This window comes from Rana temporaria, chromosome 6 (assembly GCF_905171775.1).
Source record: "Rana temporaria chromosome 6, aRanTem1.1, whole genome shotgun sequence".
NCBI classification, from domain to species: domain Eukaryota; kingdom Metazoa; phylum Chordata; class Amphibia; order Anura; family Ranidae; genus Rana; species Rana temporaria.
Genome location: NC_053494.1, coordinates 221,967,385 through 221,989,013, shown reverse-complemented (window position 1 = coordinate 221,989,013; position 21,629 = coordinate 221,967,385). Strand labels below are relative to the sequence as shown.

Here is a 21,629-nt window from a genome sequence, read left to right as displayed (position 1 = left end):
CCAGATCAAATCCTCTCTCTCCCCATATGTCCCCAGCACAACCCCCCCACCAAACAAGAAAAATAACTTCCCCTCTTAGCACAAATCCATGACCCCTCGAATGTCTCCTCCGAGAACAAATCCTCTCCCCCCCCCCACTACAAATACTTCCCCTCCTAGCACCCCCCCCCAATCATCCCTACTAGCATAAATCCACCAACCCACCCCCCCAAAAAAATCTGATCCCAGCACAAATCACCACATTTTCTAGCACAAACCCCCCAAATCCCCCCTTTCAGATCAAATCCTATTCTCCTATCCCCCCTCACAGCACAAATCCGCACCCCCACTACCTTTACTAGCACAGACTCCAAAATCCTATTCACCTATCCCACTCACAGGATAAATCCGCTCTAGCACAGACCCCCCAAATCCTATGAGCCGGCGTCCAATCACTGTGATGCATTAACCACTTAAGCCCCGGACCTTTAGGCAGCTTAATGCCCAGGCCAGGTTTTGCGATTCGGCACTGCGTCGCTTTAACAGACAATTGCGCGGTCGTGCGACGTGGCTCCCAAACAAAATTGGCGTCCTTTTTTCCCCACAAATAGAGCTTTCTTTTGGTGGTATTTGATCACCTCTGCGGTTTTTATTTTTTGCGCTATAAACAAAAATAGAGCGACAATTTTGAAAAAAATGCAATATTTTTTACTTTTTGCTATAATAAATATCCCCCAAAAACATATATAAAAACATTTTTTTCCTCAGTTTAGGCCGATACGTATTCTTCTACATATTTATAAAAAAAAAAAATCGCAATAAGCGTTTATCGATTGGTTTGCGCAACATTTATAGCGTTTACAAAATAGGGGATAGTTTTATTGCATTTTTATTAATTTTTTTTTTTTTACTACTAATGGCGGCGATCAGCGATTTTTTTCGTGACTGCGACATTATGGCGGACACTTCGGACAATTTTGACACATTTTTGGGACCATTGTCATTTTCACAGCAAAAAATGCATTAAAAATGCATTGTTTATTGTGAAAATGTCAGTTGCAGTTTGGGAGTTAACCACAGGGGGCGCTGTAGGAGTTAGTGTTCACCTAGTGTGTGTTTACAACTGTAGGGGGGTGTGGCTGTAGGTGTGACGTCATCGATCGAGTCTCCCTATAAAAGGGATCACACGATCGATGCACCACCATAGTGAAGCACGGGGAAGCCGTGTTTACACGCGGCTCTCCCCGTTCTTCAGCTCCGGGGAGCGATCGCGACGGATCGGCTATAAAACGAATAGCCGCTCCCTCGTCCCGGATCGCTCCACGCGGGAATCCGACCGCCGCGTGTAGCGGGGGGGGGGGTCCCGATCGGACCCCCCACCCGCTAGAAGGCAAGGACGTACATGTACGCCCATGTGCCTGTACGTGCCATTCTGTGGACGTACATTTACATGCGGCGTTCGGTAAGTGGTTAAAAAAGCAGGAATCTTCCGCCGGCTGTGCATGCGCAGCAATTGTCTCTTTCAAAATACAAGACCTGGAAAATGAAAGCCGATTGGCCGCTATGGGCAGGTTGACGTGAGAAGCGTCACTCACTCCGTGTCCCAAGAAGGAGAGGATGGGGATGACCTTCTCCTGCGCTATGCACTGGAGGATTCTGGGAGCGCCGTACAGACCGCCCATGCAGGACGCCAGCGAGGAGATGTAGAGGCCGATGAGGAAGAGGAAGCCCACCAGGGAAACCTGCAAGAGACATTGAGAAAAATCTGCAATATACAATACAGTCTGTATTTATGTGGGGTAACCGATAGCAACCAGAATTCATCTCTCACTGATCAGAGCTGAACTCTGGTTACCAAGGGATACCGCATCTTCCACACAGCTCTAGAATATGACAACCAATCTGTTCTCACAACTCAACATATACCACAAAACATGATTCACTGTACAGAGCCAATCAGATATCAGCTTTATTCATGTTATAAAAAAATAAATAAAAAATTACTACTTGTAAAGTTGTTTTACCCGACATCACATGCAGATGAATGACACAGAATACAGACAAACGCCACAATGTTACAATTAACTCTTCACTGTCTCCTCTCTGATCAATGTTTATAAACAAGGTTACTTTTTATCTTTTTATAAACATTGATCAGACAGGAGATAGAGAGATACAAAGTAACATTGTTTATAAACATTGATCAGACGGGAGATAGAGAGATACAAAGTAACAGTGTTTATAAACATTGATCAGACGGGAGATAGAGAGATACAAAGTAACATTGTTTATAAACATTGATCAGACAGGAGATGGAGAGAGATACAAAGTAACATTGTTTATAAACATTGATCAGACGGGAGATAGAGAGATACAAAGTAACATTGTTTATAAACATTGATCAGACAGGAGATGGAGAGAGATACAAAGTAACATTGTTTATAAACATTGATCAGACGGGAGAGAGAGAGATACAAAGTAACATTGTTTATAAACATTGATCAGACGGGAGATAGAGAGATACAAAGTAACATTGTTTATAAACATTGATCAGACGGGAGATAGAGAGATACAAAGTAACATTGTTTATAAACATTGATCAGACGGGAGATAGAGATACAAAGTAACATTGTTTATAAACATTGATCAGACGGGAGAGAGAGAGATACAAAGTAACATTGTTTATAAACATTGATCAGACGGGAGATAGAGAGATACAAAGTAACATTGTTTATAAACATTGATCAGACAGGAGATAGAGAGATACAAAGTAACATTGTTTATAAACATTGATCAGACAGGAGATGGAGAGAGATACAAAGTAACATTGTTTATAAACATTGATCAGACGGGAGATAGAGAGATACAAAGTAACATTGTTTATAAACATTGATCAGACGGGAGATAGAGAGATACAAAGTAACATTGTTTATAAACATTGATCAGACGGGAGATAGAGAGATACAAAGTAACATTGTTTATAAACATTGATCAGACAGGAGATGGAGAGAGATACAAAGTAACATTGTTTATAAACATTGATCAGACAGGAGATGGAGAGATACAAAGTAACATTGTTTATAAACATTGATCAGACAGGAGATGGAGAGAGATACAAAGTAACATTGTTTATAAACATTGATCAGACGGGAGATAGAGATACAAAGTAACATTGTTTATAAACATTGATCAGACGGGAGATAGAGAGATACAAAGTAACATTGTTTATAAACATTGATCAGACAGGAGATAGAGAGATACAAAGTAACATTGTTTATAAACATTGATCAGATGGGAGATAGAGAGATACAAAGTAACATTGTTTATAAACATTGATCAGACGGAGATAGAGAGATACAAAGTAACATTGTTTATAAACATTGATCAGACGGGAGATAGAGAGATACAAAGTAACATTGTTTATAAACATTGATCAGACGGGAGATAGAGATACAAAGTAACATTGTTTATAAACATCGATCAGACGGGAGATAGAGAGATACAAAGTAACATTGTTTATAAACATTGATCAGACGGGAGAGATAGAGATACAAAGTAACATTGTTTATAAACATTGATCAGACGGGAGATAGAGAGATACAAAGTAACATTGTTTATAAACATTGATCAGACGGGAGATAGAGAGATACAAAGTAACATTGTTTATAAACATTGATCAGACAGGAGATAGAGAGATACAAAGTAACATTGTTTATAAACATTGATCAGTCGGGAGATAGAGAGATACAAAGTAACATTGTTTATAAACATTGATCAGACAGGAGATAGAGAGATACAAAGTAACATTGTTTATAAACATTGATCAGACGGGAGATAGAGAGATACAAAGTAACATTGTTTATAAACATTGATCAGACGGGAGAGAGAGAGATACAAAGTAACATTGTTTATAAACATTGATCAGACAGGAGATCGAGATACAAAGTAACATTGTTTATAAACATTGATCAGACAGGAGATCGAGATACAAAGTAACATTGTTTCAATCTCCTGTCTGATTAATGTTTATAAACAATGTTACTTTGTATTGCTCTATAAACATTGATCAGACGAGAAATAAACAATGTTACTTTGTATCTCTCTATTTCCTGTCTGATCAATGTTTATAAACAATGTTACTTTGTATTGCTCTATAAACATTGATCAGACGAGAAATAAACAATGTTACTTTGTATCTCTCTATTTCCTGTATGATCAGTGTTTATAAACAATGTTACTTAGTACCTCTATGTTTATAAACATTGTGTCAGATGGTCAGTTTTTGACAGCAGCAGCTTCTCCAGCTCCTGTATTCACACAGCAACTCCTGGCTGTCATTTTGACAGTCAGGAATTAGCGGGAAGCGGACGGGGAGGATGTACTACGCATGCCCTGTACACTTTGAGGAGTTTATTTTGCGGTGAGCGTTGGATGCCTCGTGTCCAAAACTGGTCAATTTCTATAAAACGTTTTGTCTCTTGCCTTCCATGTAACACATACGTGCGACCGCATACCCGTGTCTATGGGCGGCAGGGCTGAGATCACGCCGACTGTGTTACATCGGCCCTTCACCTATCCTGGGTAAAGGTCGGGTGTACAGGCGCCACCGAGTGACTACACCCAGCAATATAAAAGGCTAAACAATAAAGTAAAAAGCTAAAAGTCCATAAACAGTCCATAGGTGGTCTGGAGGACAATAGTCCACACACAAGGGCAAGTTTTTCATAGAGCAGGAGCTGGCTTTGTGTACATGACCTGCCAGGGTTTCTGAGCATGAATGAAAGACGAAAGAGCGCTCATGCCCAGAGGCAGCACTGGACATGCTCAGAAACCCTGGTGGCTCCACAGCCAAGGCGGCTCCATAGGCCTGCCCAGAGGCCCTGGTGGCTCCACAGCCAAGGCAGCTCCATCGGCCTGCCCAAAGGGGGTGGGGCACATGCTCAGAAACCCTGGTGGCTCCACAGCCAATGCGGCTCCATTGGCTTGCCCAGAGAGGGTGGGGCACATGCTCAGAAACCCTGGTGGCTCCACAGCCAAGGCGGCTCCATAGGCCTGCCCAGAGGGGGTGGGGCACATGCTCAGAAACCCTGGTGGCTCCACAGCCAAGGCGGCTCCATCGGCCTGCCCAAAGGGGGTGGGGCACATGCTCAGAAACCCTGGCGGCTCCATAGGCCTGCCCAGAGACCCTGGCGGCTCCACAGCCTAGGCGGCTCCATCGCCAATGACATGCCGGCGACTTTTACCCTTTATGAACCAGTTTATGATCTACAAAATGTGAGTGTCCAATTTGTGCCTTGTTTTCTTTTAAATAAAATGTTTCGGTCTGCACTAAAGTGGCGCTCTCTCATTTCTCTTTTTTTCCCCCCTTCACCTATCCTGGACTATACAAAAAAAAAAAAACACAGAAAAATGGAAAATAAAGCAGTATACAAATAATAAAATGAATAAAAAAAAAAAAAAAAAAAAAAGGCAATACCAAATAAATGAAACAAACTAAACTATACAAATATTTAGTCCCCCCCCCCCAAAAAAAAAGTCACCGGAGCGCACTTACCTTCTCAGCGATCATAAATTCATAGCGCAGGAACTCCCGAGCGCAGGTGGCGCCCAACAAGAAGACGAAGACGACGTAGAGGAACCAGCTGGGGGGGGGGGGCAAGGTGTGAGAATTACATTAGAGGAATACAAACCCCGCACATCCGGATCACACGAGGAAATACAACGCCAGTGAGATTCGGATTTGGAACTTACGAGATGGTGATGGCGGCCAACGACCCGACTGGGATATTGACAGACGGTCGGCGCAGATCTCCACTCATGTTGAAGCCGGCCATGACACCTGAGGGTGAGAATACGGAGAAAAGGTCACCGATCGGCCAAAACACCGACATACTCCCTATCCGTATCATGTTTAGGTTTCTCATTTATACTTCTGATCACGCCTGACCGATGGCTGAGCGCTCAGTAGATCACAGGAGGAGACTGGTAGCCATCTTGCATGACTCTGCCTGTTTAATAAATATACATAATGCCGGCCAGGAACAACATTTTGTGTTTTCAGCCAGAAGGTGGAGCTCTCGGCTCCTTTTCATGTTTTCCTTTGCCTCCTTAGCTGCTTTGTTGTAAAAAAATAAAAATAAAAAAATAAAGTGGTTTATAGAGTGCAATACCTCAAGCTAAAATTTACTGACAAGTAAAGACATAGGGTCTCCGCCCCCTGCAGAGCAGTGTCTCCGCCCACTCCATTTGTCTAAAGTTTCCCTCAGGGAAAAGCCTGAAAAGAGACAATCGCTGTCCTGTCTCTGCACATAACCAACAGTGCTCTGGGAGGCCTTTGTCATGTATTAGGTTTTTTTTTTGTATTTGAGCATAAAAAAATAACACGATTTATTTCCTTTTAAAGTGGTTTAAACTCCAACGAGAGACTTTCGCTGGCAGCTTTTCTCCTTTAACAATAACACGCTCTCCAAGAGTTTGTTTAAAATGATGCCTCCAAGTCTATTTCCAGGTATCTTCAGGCTGGTCACATGACTCACGGCCGCTCAGCCACTACAATCCAGGGCTACAGTGGGAAGAGCCGAGATTTCCCTCTGACGTCGAATGGGAGTCACGTGACCGCCGTGCTAGCCGCTCGGCATCTCCAACTGTAGCCCGATGGGAGTAGAAGAGTGGCCAGGGCTACAGTGGGAAGAGCCGCGATCTCCTTATGACGATGACTGGGAGTCCCATGACCACCGTACTGGTCGCTCGGCACCTCCCATTGTAGCAGGAGAGCGGGTGGGAGTCATGTGATCATCATGATGGCCACTCCACATCTCCCACTGTAGCCTGGGGATTGGAGCAGGAGAGCGGCCGGGAGTCACGTGACTGCCATGCTGGCCCCTCCACATCTTCCACTGTAGCCCAGGGTTCAGAGTAGGAGAGTGGCCGGGAGTCACGTGACTGCCATGCTGGCCCCTCCACATCTTCCACTGTAGCCCAGGGTTCAGAGTAGGAGAGTGGCCGGGAGTCACGTGACTGCTGTGTTGGCCACTCGGCATCTCCCACTGTAGCCCAGGGTTCAGAGTAGTAAGGCGGCCGGGAATCACATGACCACCTGCTGGCCGCTTGACATCTCCCTTTTTCCAGGCATCTTCAGACCAGTCATGTGACTCCCGGCCGCTCTGCTACTACAATCAAGGGCTACAGTGTCAAGAGCCGAGATCTCCCTCTGACGTTGACTGAGTCACCTCCCTCTGTAGCCCGGGGATCGGAGTAAGAAAGCGGCCGAGAGTCACGTGATCGCCATGCTGGCCACTCGGCATCTCCCACTGTAGCCTGGGAATTGGAGCAGGAGAGCGGCCGGGAGTCACGTGACCACCGTACTGGCATCTCCCACTGTAGCCTGGGGATAAGGAATAGGAGAGCGGCCAGGAATCACTTAACCACTGTGCTGGCCACTCGGCTTCTCCCACTGTAGCCCGGGGAACTGGAGTAGGAGAGCGGCTGGGAGTCACGTGAACTGAAAAAAAGGTATTTAGAGGCAAAACACTTACAGAATGTGTTACCGCTGGATAAAGGAGAGGGACTGCCGGGGTGTTTTGTAAAGACACGGAGCCGACAGGCGGGGGGGGGGGGGGGGGGGGGGGGACAGAGACACGGGAGCCGACAGGCGGGGGGGCGGACAGAGACACGGGAGCCGGCAGGCAGGGAGGGAGGAGTACAGAGGAGAGCTGTGGATGACAGAGGCACATAAGCTGACCGCTGTAGTCAGGGCTCAGCAGCCATGATTATCGTGGTTAGTTCACAGAGGGGGACACAGGAAGTGGCGGATCGGCCAGGTTTTGTACCGTTTAGAGAGGGGGGCGGATCAGACAAAACAATCGCTGATTACTCCGCTATGAGGGAACAGGAGCTCTATTATTATTATTATTATTACAAACACTTCAATTACAAGAGATCTCGGCACACAGCAGCAGATTGGCTCTTCATTTTCATTACGACACACAGAGCCCCTCCCCCCAGTACCTGTCGCAGCCGGAAAAAATACGCCAAACACGGTGAAGAAAGTTTCTCCGGCAGAGTAATCAGGAAGAGTATTATTCCGCAGCAATTCCTCCGAATATCCGACAAAGCCGTGCCCTGCGGGGGGAGAACATTCCCGTCACACAGAATTACATTGTATCATATATGTATCTCTACAACACACAAGCCAATCAGAGGAGCTTACACTCTAATGTCCCCCCCCCCCCACAGTCACATCAGTCTCTGTACAGAGGAGCTTACACTCTAATGTCCCCTCCCTCACAGTCACATCAGTCTCTGTACAGAGGAGCTTACACTCTAATGTCCCCTCCCCCCACATCACATCAGTCTCTGTACAGAGGAGCTTACACTCTAATGTCCCCTCCCCCCCACATCACATCAGTCTCTGTACAGAGGAGCTTACACTCTAATGTCCCCTCCCCCCCCCCATCACATCAGTCTCTGTACAGAGGAGCTTACACTCTAATGTCCCCTCCCTCACAGTCACATCAGTCTCTGTACAGAGGAGCTTACACTCTAATGTCCCCTCCCCCCACATCACATCAGTCTCTGTACAGAGGAGCTTACACTCTAATGTCCCCTCCCCCCACATCACATCAGTCTCTGTACAGAGGAGCTTACACTCTAATGTCCCCTCCCCCCCCCCATCACATCAGTCTCTGTACAGAGGAGCTTACACTCTAATGTCCCCTCCCCCCCCCCATCACATCAGTCTCTGTACAGAGGAGCTTACACTCTAATGTCCCCTCCCCCCTGCTCTTTGGCTCGGTCTCCACCCCTCTGGAATGATATAAAAGGAACTTTACCGAGTTTTATCGGAGAGTTCTGGGACTTGTCACCGGTGAGAGAACCTCAGCCAAGAAGGTGTCAGCCCCGGACTTTGGTGACACCCTGATAAGGGACACAGCGCCATTCTACTCTCAGAAGTCAGGCCGCTATCTCCCCTCCCCGGGGGCCGCACACAATACTGGCAGCCGCTAATCTCTTCCTCCTCCACCATTCACAGCTCAGGATAATCTCACCGCAGAAATTGAGGGCCGGACCCCGGGGGCCCCTCTGCCTCCATCACCATCTATATAATGACCGGCCCATTATAATGGCTGGCTCCCCCCCCCCGCCCAGCTCTCCCCCACTGACTTTCCCCTCCACCAGCTCTCCCCCTTGCCCCCCCACCACCAGCTCATCCCCATCACCCCACTGCCAATCCCCACCAGCTCTCGCCCCCATCCCACTGCCACTTTCCCCACCAGCTCTCGCTGCCATTCTACTGCCACTCCCCCCAGCTTTCCCTCCAATCCCACTGCCACTCCGACCAACCAGTTCTCGCCCCCTTTGCCACTCCCCCCCCACCAGCTCTCGCCCCCATCCCACTGCCACTCACCCACCACCAGCTCTCACCCCCTTTTCCACTGCCACCCCCCCACTGCCACTCCCCCACAAGCTCTTGCCCTATCCCACTGCCACTCCAGCTCTTGCCCTATCCTACTGCCACTCCCCCCCTCCAGCTCTCGCTCCCTTTTCCACTGCAACTACCCCCACCAGCTCTTGCCTCATCCCACTGTCACACTGCCCCTCCCCACCAGCTCTCGCCCCCATCCTACTGTCACTCCCCCTCACCAGCTCTTGCCTCCATCCCACTGGCACTCCCCTCCCCACTAGCTCTTGCCCCTTTTCCGCTGGCACTCCCCCACCAGCTCTTGCCCTCATCCCACTGCCACTCCCCCACGGCTCTCTCCCCCATCCCACTGTCACTCTCCCCCACCAGCTTTCCCTCCCATCCCACTGCCACTCCCCCCCTGCACCAGCTCTTGTCTCCTTTTCTACTGCCACTCCTCCCCCCACCAGCTCTCGCCCCCATCCCACTGCCACTCCCCCCCCAACCAGCTCTCGCCCCCATCCCACTGCCACTCCTCCCCCCACCATCTCTCGCCCCCATCCCACTGCCACTCCCCCCACCAGCTCTCGCCCCCATCCCACTGCCACTCCCCCCCAACCAGCTCTCGCCCCATCCCACTGCCACTCCTCCCCCCACCATCTCTCGCCCCCATCCCACTGCCACTCCCCCCCAACCAGCTCTCGCCCCCATCTCACTGCCACTCCCCCCCCCCACCAGCTCTCGCCCCCATCCCACTGCCACTCCCCCCCCCCCCAACCAACTCTCCCCCCATCCCACTGTCACTCTCCCCTACAAGCTTTCCCTCCCACCCAACTGACACTTCCCCCCCACCAGCTCTCACCCCCATCCAACTTCCACTCCCCCCCAACCAACTCTCCCCCCATCCCACTGCCACTCCCCCCCACCCAACTCTTCCCCGAACCCACTGTCACTCTCCCCCACAAGCTTTCCCTCCCACCCAACTGCCACTCCCCCACCAGCTCTCCCCCCCACCAGCTCTCGCCCCCATCCCATTTCCACTTCCCCCCCACCAGCTGTCACCCTCACCCCACTGCCACCACCCCCCCCCCCAGCGGTTTAGGCTTTCTCCCCTCTCCCCACCAGCTCTCCTAGCCCCCCCCCCATCCCCTGCTCTCCCCCCCTTAATTGGCTGTTCAGTGGGCCCTCATATTACATTGAATGGCGGCCCCACACGCATTGATTGATCTCTCCTGATAGGAACGGCCAATCCGTAGCTTACAATCCATTTGCCACACACATGAGGAGTGGATTCTGAACGATAGTCGAGATATGATCGAAGGTTATCAATCTCACAATCTGATCAAAATACATTTATTTATGAACAAAGCAGCTCAGTGCTGCCAAGCAATTTCAAGCGATCGATAATATTCCGCCCTATCCGAACGTTTCATTAAATCTGATAGAAATGGAGTCTATGGGCCAGAAGGGAAGTTACGGCCATTCGATCGTTTGCGGATTCAATCACACATTGGACGAATAGAAAGATTGTGCAGAGATTTAACAATCAGATTGTATGGTGTGTGGTGAGCTTGACCAGAAATCAGATTATTCACAGGCCGGATCTGTAATGTGTGAACGATCGACTGCGAATCCCAATCTGTCCAACCCGATTGTCTGAGCGGACGGCGCGGATATCACCTGCGGGGATCGCTCTGGAATGGAGTTCTCTCTCCCTTTTCTTTTTTTCCTCATTTGGCGCAGATCGATAATCCCTCTCACCGCGGCGCTGCGTTTGTGGGCGGGGCGTTGGGTGTCGCCATGCTGCACACCTCCAGCACAGACGGCGATGTGTCCCCTGGATGGCGTCCAGATCGGCGGCGCTCCTCCATGAGGTCATGCTGCATCTATGTCAGATAATTGGAAAAATCTGCAGAAACGTTCTCCCGTCTCAGAAGCGGGCGACTCCACCGGCGTGTCAGCGAGGGGCGCCGAGCGCCGTACGGTGCAGAGATCACCTGTGTGCGCTGGGGAGGGGCCTATATACAGTGCAGAGATCACAGGGGGAGGGGCCTATATACGGTGCAGAGATCACCTGTGTGCGCTGGGGAGGGGCCTATATACGGTGCAGAGATCACTGGGGGAGGGGCCTATATACAGTGCAGACATCACCTGTGTGCGCTGGGGAGGGGCCTATATACAGTGCAGAGATCACCAGGGGAGGGGCCTATATACAGTGCAGAGATCACCAGGGGAGGGGCCTATATACAGTGCAGAGATCACCAGGGGAGGGGCCTATATACAGCGCAGAGATCACCGGGGGAGGGGCCTATATACAGCGCAGAGATCACCGGGGGAGGGGCCTATATACAGCGCAGAGATCACCTGTGTGCGCTGGGGAGGGGCCTATATACAGTGCAGAGATCACCGGGGGAGGGGCCTATATACAGTGCAGAGATCACCGGGGGAGGGGCCTATATACAGTGCAGACATCACTCTGGGAGCCCGGCCAGAAGCGCACCGGACCCGGCTCTGGGAGCCCAGCCAGAAGCGCACCGACCCGACTCTAGGAGCCCAGCCAGAAGCGCACCGGACCCGACTCTAGGAGCCCGGCCAGAAGCACACCGGACCCGACTCTAGGAGCCCGGCCAGAAGCGCACTGGACCCGACTCTAGGAGCCCGGCCAGAAGCACACCGGACCCGACTCTAGGAGCCCGGCCTGAAACGCACCGGACCCGACTCTAGGAGCCCGGCCTGAAACGCACCGGACCCGACTCTAGGAGCCCGGCCAGAAGAGCACCGGACCCGACTCTAGGAGCCCGGCCAGAAGCACACCGGACCCGACTCTAGGAGCCCGGCCAGAAGCACACCGGACCCGACTCTAGGAGCCCGGCCAGAAGCGCACCGGACCCGACTCTAGGAGCCCGGCCTGAAACGCACCGGACCCGACTCTAGGAGCCCGGCCAGAAGAGCACCGGACCCGACTCTAGGAGCCCGGCCAGAAGAGCACCGGACCCGACTCTAGGAGCCCGGCCAGAAGCGCACCGGACCCGACTCTAGGAGCCCGGCCAGAAGCGCACCGGACCCGACTCTGGGAGCCCGGCCAGAAGCGCACCGGACCCGACTCTGGGAGCCCAGCCAGAAGCGCACCGGACTTGTTCTCCGGGAGCACAGCGCATGGCGGTGCACAGGAAGGCGTCACATGCCAGACAGGTGCACTTCCTTCATGATGAATGGCATTGGATCACCTGGAGTGTACCGCCCATACCAACCAATCAGAATGCAGCTGTCTGCTAGTCACGCCAGGCAAACTAAAGGAAGCTCACACGTGATTGGGCGGTATGGATAATACATTACACGTGTGCTGTATGAGTTCTGTACACAATGCGCGATCAGTGTCCTGTACAAAGTGTGGGGAGGGGGGAGGGGACGGGAAGCCATCAGAACGGACACAGAGGACAAATGACAAACATTTCCTTCCTGTGATCGGGGGGCACACCCTGCACTCCCCGGGAGGAAGGCCGATCCCTGCGATCCTCACCCCCCCCATCCCCCCCATCACCTAATACTAACAACTGGCGGGATCGATATTCCTGGAAATAGCGAGCGCACAGATCTGCAATGTATGGAAGAGAAGGATTGTGTGGGGGAGGGGGGAAGAGGGGGACCGCACCCTGCATGGACTCAGCCGGTCCCGGGAAGAAAATTCAGACAACGGCCAAGGAAAGTGATAATCTGGGGAGGAGCGCGCCAAGAACGGGGGCCGTGAACTCTGCGAGACGCAAACAGTGACCTCATCCACAGAGCGCTGCCGCCCCCTGCTGGTCACCTGCGTGTAATGCAGAGTTAAAAAAAATTATCTTAATCCACAAAGCACTGCCGCCCCCTATTGGTCATTTGTGTGTAATGCAGCACTGCAACACAAAACATTGAGAGCCATGGATAACCTCATCCACAGAGCTTTGCCACCCTCTGCTGGTCACCTGTGTGTAGTGCAGCATCATCCGCTGCTGGTCACCTGTGTAAAATACAGTGCCCAAACCCAGACCAATGGGATTCCAGCAATGAGAAAGCGCAGGCAAGAATGCAAGAGAGAGAGTAAAGGTAAGAACGCAAGTAAGAGTGCAGGTAAGAGAAAATTCAGGAATGAAAACATGAAAGCAACAATGCGAGAGAGAAGAAAAAAAAAATAGAACAAGAGAGGGCACAGGCAAGAGAGAGAAAGAAAGAGCGAGAGAAAGAGCGAGCGGGAGCAAGAGAGCGAGAGCCAGAGCCAGAGCAAGAGAGCGAGAGTGAAAAAGAGCGAGAGAAAGAGAGCGAGAGCAAGAGGGAGCGAGAGCAAGAGAGCGAGAGCAAGGAGGGAGCGAGAGAAAGAGAGCGAGAGCAAGGAGGGAGCGAGAGAAAGAGAGCGAGAGCAAGGAGGGAGCGAGAGAAAGAGAGCGAGAGCAAGGAGGGAGCGAGAGAAAGAGAGCGAGAGCAAGGAGGGAGCGAGAGAAAGAGAGCGAGAGCAAGGAGGGAGCGAGAGAAAGAGAGCGAGAGCAAGGAGGGAGCGAGAGAAAGAGAGCGAGAGCAAGGAGGGAGCGAGAGAAAGAGAGCGAGAGCAAGGAGGGAGCGAGAGAAAGAGAGCGAGAGCAAGGAGGGAGCGAGAGCAAGAGAGCGAGAGCAAGGAGGGAGCGAGAGCAAGAGAGCGAGAGCAAGGAGGGAGCGAGAGCAAGGAGGGAGCGAGAGCAAGAGAGCGAGAGCAAGAGAGCGAGAGCAAGGAGGGAGCGAGAGAAAGAGAGCGAGAGCAAGGAGGGAGCGAGAGAAAGAGAGCGAGAGCAAGAGGGAGCAAGAGCGAGAGCAAGAGAGAGCGAGAGCAAGAGAGAGCAAGAGAGAGCAAGAGAGAGCAAGAGAGAGCAAGAGAGAGCAAGAGAGAGCGCAAGAGAGAGCGAGAGCAAGAGAGAGCGAGAGCAAGAGAGAGCGAGAGCAAGAGAGAGCGAGAGCAAGAGAGAGCGAGAGAGAAAGAAAAAGAAAGAGCGAGAAAGCGAAAGAGAGAGCGAATGAGAGAGAGCGAGAGCGAGCAAGAGAGAGCTAAAGCAAACACATGAGACGGAGCAAGAAAATCTTAATGCAATTAAAGTAAAAGAGAGCAAGAGCACAGGATATGAGATCCCTAGCAAGAGAGAGCGTGCAGGAAAAAAATGCAAGAGAGCACATGTAGCGAGAGCGCAGTTAAGCAAACAAGAGGGAGCGTGCAGGCGAGAGTGATCAGAGAGTGCAAGAGGCGAGAGTTCAGGAGAGTGCAGGAGAGAGAACAAAAAAAGCAACAAGCCAAGAGAGATAACAAATTAGAGCACAGGAGAAATAGAGTGCAAGAGGACAAGCAAGTAAGGAAGAGAGAAAATGAGAGCGTGCACGCACATGAGACCGAGCAAGAAAACAAGAATGCAAGAAAGCAAAGAAGAGACGCAGAGAGTGAGCGAGGCACAACAATGTAAGATATGGACAACAAAAAGCACAATAAAGCGCGCAGGCAAGAGCGCACCCCCCCCCCCCCCCAATAAACATCTACATACAGAAATGCCCCAAGGAAGCTGCTCAGGGGTTCTGCTCGCCGACTCGTTGGGTACCTGGATCCAGGTGGGAGAAGGAGCCAATCACGAAGTCCAGGGTGGAGACGGCCAATAGGAAGAGGAGCAGCAGCTGCAGCCGAATGATCCACTTGACTCCGGCCAGGTTGATGCCGAGCAATCCCAGCAGCACAGCCAGCGAGATTCCGCGCACGGCCCAGGTACTCTGCAGGTGGAGGAGGTCGGAGATGGACTCGGCGAAGCCGGTGATGTACATGGCGCCTGCAACACACTGAGGGACAGAGATTGGTCAATCCGATCTACACAGCTCTGCGAGGGACTTCCTGACTGGAGCCGAGCCGCCTGTGCTTTGCATTTCCCAAAAAACCCGCATGCCTGGCTGCCACTGCTCATCTCTCCTTCTGAAAATACTAGTTGCCTGGCTCCCATGATGGTCATCTGGGTTCAATGTTTTTGGGGTCACTAACAATGGCAGTTGGTGCTCCAGCCAAGGGGGGGGGGGGGGGGGGCTCTAATCGTGTGCTTAAAAAAAAAAAATAAACACGTGTCCGGTGCCTTGCATGGAGATTAGAGGCCAGATGCATAGATTGGGGGGGGGGGGGCTCACCCCTGCGCTCCTTCTGGAGTGGCCGCCACTGGTCACTAATCCAAAGAAGCGTGTAGATCATAAAATCCAAGTTCACCTGCTGCATGCATGCGTGTTCCAAAGTCAGCCAGGCAGCTAGCATTTTCAAAAGCAGGTCAGCAAATGCAGCTTCTATGTTTCCCTTAGTAAAGTTCACTTTAAATTGTATCTAAACCCCCAAACATAAAGCAGGATGCCGCTAGGAGCACAGAGAGCCCGGTGCGGCCAGGGGCACAGAGCCCGGTGCGGCCAGGAGCACAGAGCCCGGTGCGGCCAGGAGCACAGAGCCCGGTGCGGCCAGGAGCACAGAGCCCGGTGCGACCAGGAGCACAGAGCCCGGTGCGACCAGGAGCACAGAGCCCGGTGCGGCCAGGCGCCAGGAGCACAGAGCCCGGTGCGGCCAGGCGCCAGGAGCACAGAGCCCGGTGCGGCCAGGCGCCAGGAGCACAGAGCCTGGTGCGGCCAGGCGCCCAGAGCCCGGTGCGGCCAGGCGCCAGGAGCACAGAGCCCGGTGCAGCCAGGCGCCAGAAGCACAGAGCCCGGTGCGGCCAGGCGCCAGGAGCACAGAGCCCGGTGCGGCCAGGGGCACAGAGCCCGGTGCGGCCAGGGGCACAGAGCCCGGTGCGGCCAGGGGCACAGAGCCCGGTGCGGCCAGGCGCACAGAGAGCTTGGTGCGGCCAAGCGCCAGGAGCACAGAGCCCGGTGCGGCCAGGCGCCAGGAGCACAGAGCCCGGTGCGGCCAGGCGCACAGAGAGCCCAGTGCGGCCAGGAGCACAGAGCGCGGTGCGGCCAAGGGGCACAGAGCCCGGTGCAGCCAGGTGCCAGGAACACAGAGAGCTCGGTGCGGCCAAGCGCCAGCGGCACAGAGCCCGGTGTGGCCAGGCGCCAAGAGCACAGAGCCCGGTGCGGCCAGGGGCACAGAGCCCGGTGCGGCCAGGGGCACAGAGCGTGCGGCCAGGGGCACAGAGCCCGGTGCGGTCAGGCGCCAAGAGCACAGAGCCCGGTGCGGCCAGGCGCCAGGAGCACAGAGCCCGGTGCGGCCAGGCGCCAGGAGCACAGAGCCCGGTGCGACCAGGAGCACAGAGCCCGGTGCGGCCAGGCGCCAGGAGCACAGAGCCCGGTGCGACCAGGAGCACAGAGCCCGGTGCGACCAGGAGCACAGAGCCCGGTGCGACCAGGAGCACAGAGCCCGGTGCGGTCAGGCGCCAAGAGCACAGAGCCCGGTGCGGCCAGGGGCACAGAGCCCGCTGCGGTCAGGGGCACAGAGCCCGGTGCGGCCAGGGGCACAGAGCCCGGTGCGGCCAGGGGCACAGAGCCCGGTGCGGCCAGGGGCACAGAGCCCGGTGCGGCCAGGGGCACAGAGCCCGCTGTATGGAAAGTCTTATTTCATATTTTTCTTCCGATGTTCTAGGTTTTTATTCTTTTCCGTTTTAGGACGATGGCGGAGATGAGCGCACCTACAGAGGAAGAAGTCACATGACACAGAAGATTTACACAATCATTTCATCCCCTCACCTGGCCGAATATGTAGAGGAGTCCCACCGTTCCTCCAACCTTCCCCCCCAGGACGGTGGAGATCATGGAGTATACACCGCCATTGCCTATGCTGCATCGCTCACACACGCCGATTCCCGACAACACCGTCACCAGCGCCACCAGGATGACGAAGGACACCAGGAAGATGCCGAGGAGGATGCCGGTGTTACCCTGCGAGGAGAACGGGACTCAGTGAGCCAGAAAATGACACAGAATCATCATTACAGATCTGTTCCGGAACTTTCTTCCGATGGGGATAAAAATATAAAAAAATATATATATATTTCCAATGTTATTCGGTGTGAGTTCTTGTGGTGCCATTACAGTGACATCTACTGGCCGAGATTGGGTATTACAATAGAAAATCTCAGGACACGTCTCTGTGGCGGGTCGGATCTCCTGGAGTCTCCAGAACAGCCGAGGTCCAACATAGAGCCGGACATATTGGGAGAATTATCCCCCATCCCCCCCCATACTGGATGATTCGTATTCTGCATTTCATCCTGAAAACCTCATTCAGCCTCATCCCAAAGGCGTTCTATTGGACGGAGATCCGGAGACTTTGTGCCCAATGAGAGCTCACGAGATGAAGGTCACTGTGGGACCAGCCGGTATAGATTGCCACATACACGGGTAGACTGTTACACGGTTATGTGGCATTTTCCTGCTGCAAGAAAGTCAATAGAAAGTGTAAAGTGCCACCACATGGCAGGACAAAGGACATCTTGTGGAGAAGAAGAGGTACTGCAGGCAACAGCTCCAAAATTAAGACTTGGAGGCAAAGATAACAATTTAGCCCAGATTTGGTAATTCAGCTTGGCTCCACCTGTCAGGGGCGCTACAGGGGCATCGGTCCTCAGGGGCGCTACACGGGTACAGGACCTTGGGACAGTACAGGGGCATCAGTCCTCAGAGGCGGCACAGGGGCACCAGTCCTCAGAGGCGGCACAGGGGCACCAGTCCTCAGAGGCGGCACAGGGGCACCAGTCCTCAGAGGCGGCACAGGGGCACCAGTCCTCAGAGGCGGCACAGCGTCATCACACCTTGGGTCAGTACAGGGGTATCAGTCCTCAGAGAGGGCACAGGGGTATAGGACCTTGGGACAGTACAGGGGTCTCAGTCCTCAGTGGCGGCACAGGGGTATCAGTCCTTTAGAGGCTCCACAGTGGACCTCAGAGGCGCAACAGGGGTATCAGTCCTCAGAGGCGCTACAGCACCATCACATCTTGGGACAGTACAGGGGCATCCGTCCTCACGAGGCGGCACAGGGGCACCCGTCCTCACGAGGCGGCACAGGGGCACCCGTCCTCACGAGGGCGGCACAGGGGCACCCGTCCTCACGAGGGCGGCACAGGGGCACCCGTCCTCACGAGGGCGGCACAGGGGCACCCGTCCTCACGAGGGCGGCACAGGGGCACCCGTCCTCACGAGGGCGGCACATAAATGACCACACCAGAATCATAATCACTATTAATAATTGACTTTCACCATCATGTGACACTCCGGAGAGTTCGGCCTTCAGAGCCGCCCACAAGCCGACACTCACCACCAGCCAGCCGGTGCGGAGGAATAAAACCACCCCAAAGATATTGATCATACAGGATGTGAACACGCCATCCCACGTCCCGAAGAGAACCGGTTCCCAGACAAACAGCTGGATCTTCCACCAGGGCTGAGACTGAAGCTGGGACACCTAGAAAGGAAAACAAGGAGACACGTGAGCCAACATCACATATCTGGGCCAGAGTGGGGGAGGGGTGAGGCGAAGATTAGGGGGACTAGAATGTTCCATCCAAAAAATATGGGGGGGGAGAGCACACAACACATTGGGGGGGGGGGGGGGAGAGCACACAACACATGGGGGGGGGGGGAGCAGAGCACACAACACATGGGGGGGGAGCAGAGCACACAACACATGGGGGGGGGAGCAGAGCACACAACACATGGGGGGGGGGAGCAGAGCACACAACACATGGGGGAGGGGAGCAGAGCACACAACACATGGGGGGGACACAGAGCACACAACACATGGGGGGGACACAGAGCACACAACACATGGGGGGGACACAGAGCACACAACACATGGGGGGGACACAGAGCACACAACACATGGGGGGGGGGAGCAGAGCACACAACACATGGGGGGGACACAGAGCACACAACACATGGGGGGGACACAGAGCACACAACACATGGGGGGGGGGGAGCAGAGCACACAACACATGGGGGGGACACAGAGCACACAACACATGGGGGGGACACAGAGCACACAACACATGGGGGGGACACAGAGCACACAACACATGGGGGGGACACAGAGCACACAACACATGGGGGGGACACAGAGCACACAACACATGGGGGGGACACAGAGCACACAACACATGGGGGGGGGAGCAGAGCACACAACACATGGGGGGGGGCAGAGCACACAACACATGGGGGGGGGGGAGCAGAGCACACAACACATGGGGGGGGGGGAGCAGAGCACACAACACATGGGGGGACACAGAGCATACAACACATGGGGGGGGGGGGCAGAGCACACAACACATGGGGGGGGAGCAGAGCACACAACACATGGGGGGGGGGAGCAGAGCACACAACACATGGGGGGGGGAGCAGAGCACACAACACATGGGGGAGGGGCAGAGCACACAACACATGGGGGAGGGGCAGAGCACACAACACATGGGGGGGACACAGAGCACACAACACATGGGGGGGACACAGAGCACACAACACATGGGGGGGACACAGAGCACACAACACATGGGGGGGACACAGAGCACACAACACATGGGGGGGACACAGAGCACACAACACATGGGGGGGACACAGAGCACACAACACATGGGGGGGGACACAGAGCACACAACACATGGGGGGGAGCAGAGCACACAACACATGGGGGGGGGGGAGCAGAGCACACAACACATGGGGGGGGGAGCAGAGCACACAACACATGGGGGGGGGAGCAGAGCACACAACACATGGGGGAGGGGCAGAGCACACAACACATGGGGGGACACAGAGCACACAACACATGGGGGGGACACAGAGCACACAACACATGGGGGGGACACAGAGCACACAACACATGGGGGGGACACAGAGCACACAACACATGGGGGGGACACAGAGCACACAACACATGGGGGGGACACAGAGCACACAACACATGGGGGGGACACAGAGCACACAACACATGGGGGGGACACAGAGCACACAACACATGGGGGGGAGCAGAGCACACAACACATGGGGGGGGGAGCAGAGCACACAACACATGGGGGGGGGAGCAGAGCACACAACACATGGGGGGGGGAGCAGAGCACACAACACATGGGGGAGGGGCAGAGCACACAACACATGGGGGGACACAGAGCACACAACACATGGGGGGGACACAGAGCACACAACACATGGGGGGGACACAGAGCACACAACACATGGGGGGGACACAGAGCACACAACACATGGGGGGGACACAGAGCACACAACACATGGGGGGACACAGAGCACACAACACATGGGGGGGACACAGAGCACACAACACATGGGGGGGACACAGAGCACACAACACATGGGGGGACACAGAGCACACAACACATGGGGGGACACAGAGCACACAACACATGGGGGGACACAGAGCACACAACACATGGGGGGGACACAGAGCACACAACACATGGGGGGGACACAGAGCACACAACACATGGGGGGGACACAGAGCACACAACACATGGGGGGGACACAGAGCACACAACACATGGGGGGGACACAGAGCACACAACACATGGGGGGGGCAGAGCACACAACACATGGGGGGGGCACAACAAATAGAAAGACTAACACTATGATGTCACTACCACAGTCCCCACCCCTGAGGTCCCAACCTGCCCGCTCCTCCACCACTGTTGGGGCCCCTGTACAGGAACTGGAAGAAGATACAATGTTATACATGGAGATGAGAACCAAGCTGGAAGGTTTTTGTGAGAATTGGGGCCCCTGGGTTCAACAATTCTCAGGACCAATAAGAAGACAGAATGAGCCAACGGGAACAAACATTCTCTTTAGAATATAAAGAAAGACGCCGCCTCGGCTCCGCCTACCTGGGCGTCCTCGTGGAAGAGGTCGGTGATGTTGCCGCTCTCCGCCATTTCTCCGGATTGGATTCTACCGTTCATGTCGGGATCTTGTGGCGATGATGTCACCTGTAGAGAGTCATGTGACCAGTCCAGCCAGGCCGCAGCGCCCCGCCCAGTCTCATGGCGATGCTACAATGTAACAGAAGAAAACGATACAAAGTGCCGATTATTGGTGGAACGTTGTATGAGGAGGACATCGGATGTTACAGGAGGAGGGGCTTATGGGGGGCCAATACATTTCATCCGATGTTCTGGGTGGAGTAGGGGTCGGTAAGGACCTCTGTGTCCCGTCTAGGAAACTTCCCTTTACTTCCTGTTATGGAGTCCATACAGGAAGTGAGAGGAAATCCCCCTTTACACAGATAACACAGTGGTGTAGTGGGTAGCAC

At 53.6% G+C, this 21,629-nt stretch overlaps 1 protein-coding gene across 3 annotated transcripts in view; it reads right to left on the bottom strand.

Moving 5' to 3' along the window:
- SLC12A8 (solute carrier family 12 member 8) overlaps positions 1 to 21,629 on the bottom strand; it is a 46,161-nt gene that overhangs the window by 15,685 nt on the left and 8,847 nt on the right. For all 3 annotated transcript variants that reach the window (XM_040358324.1, XM_040358325.1, XM_040358326.1), the window contains exons 2-9: positions 21,205 to 21,369; positions 18,636 to 18,782; positions 17,069 to 17,260; positions 14,968 to 15,199; positions 7,987 to 8,100; positions 5,731 to 5,818; positions 5,534 to 5,621; positions 1,575 to 1,721 (exon numbers count right to left, since the gene is read on the bottom strand). In XM_040358324.1, the coding sequence (XP_040214258.1) occupies positions 1,575 to 1,721; positions 5,534 to 5,621; positions 5,731 to 5,818; positions 7,987 to 8,100; positions 14,968 to 15,199; positions 17,069 to 17,260; positions 18,636 to 18,782; positions 21,205 to 21,279 (1,083 nt within the window). In that variant the 5' untranslated portion in view covers positions 21,280 to 21,369. The remainder of the gene's footprint in view (positions 1 to 1,574; positions 1,722 to 5,533; positions 5,622 to 5,730; positions 5,819 to 7,986; positions 8,101 to 14,967; positions 15,200 to 17,068; positions 17,261 to 18,635; positions 18,783 to 21,204; positions 21,370 to 21,629) is intronic.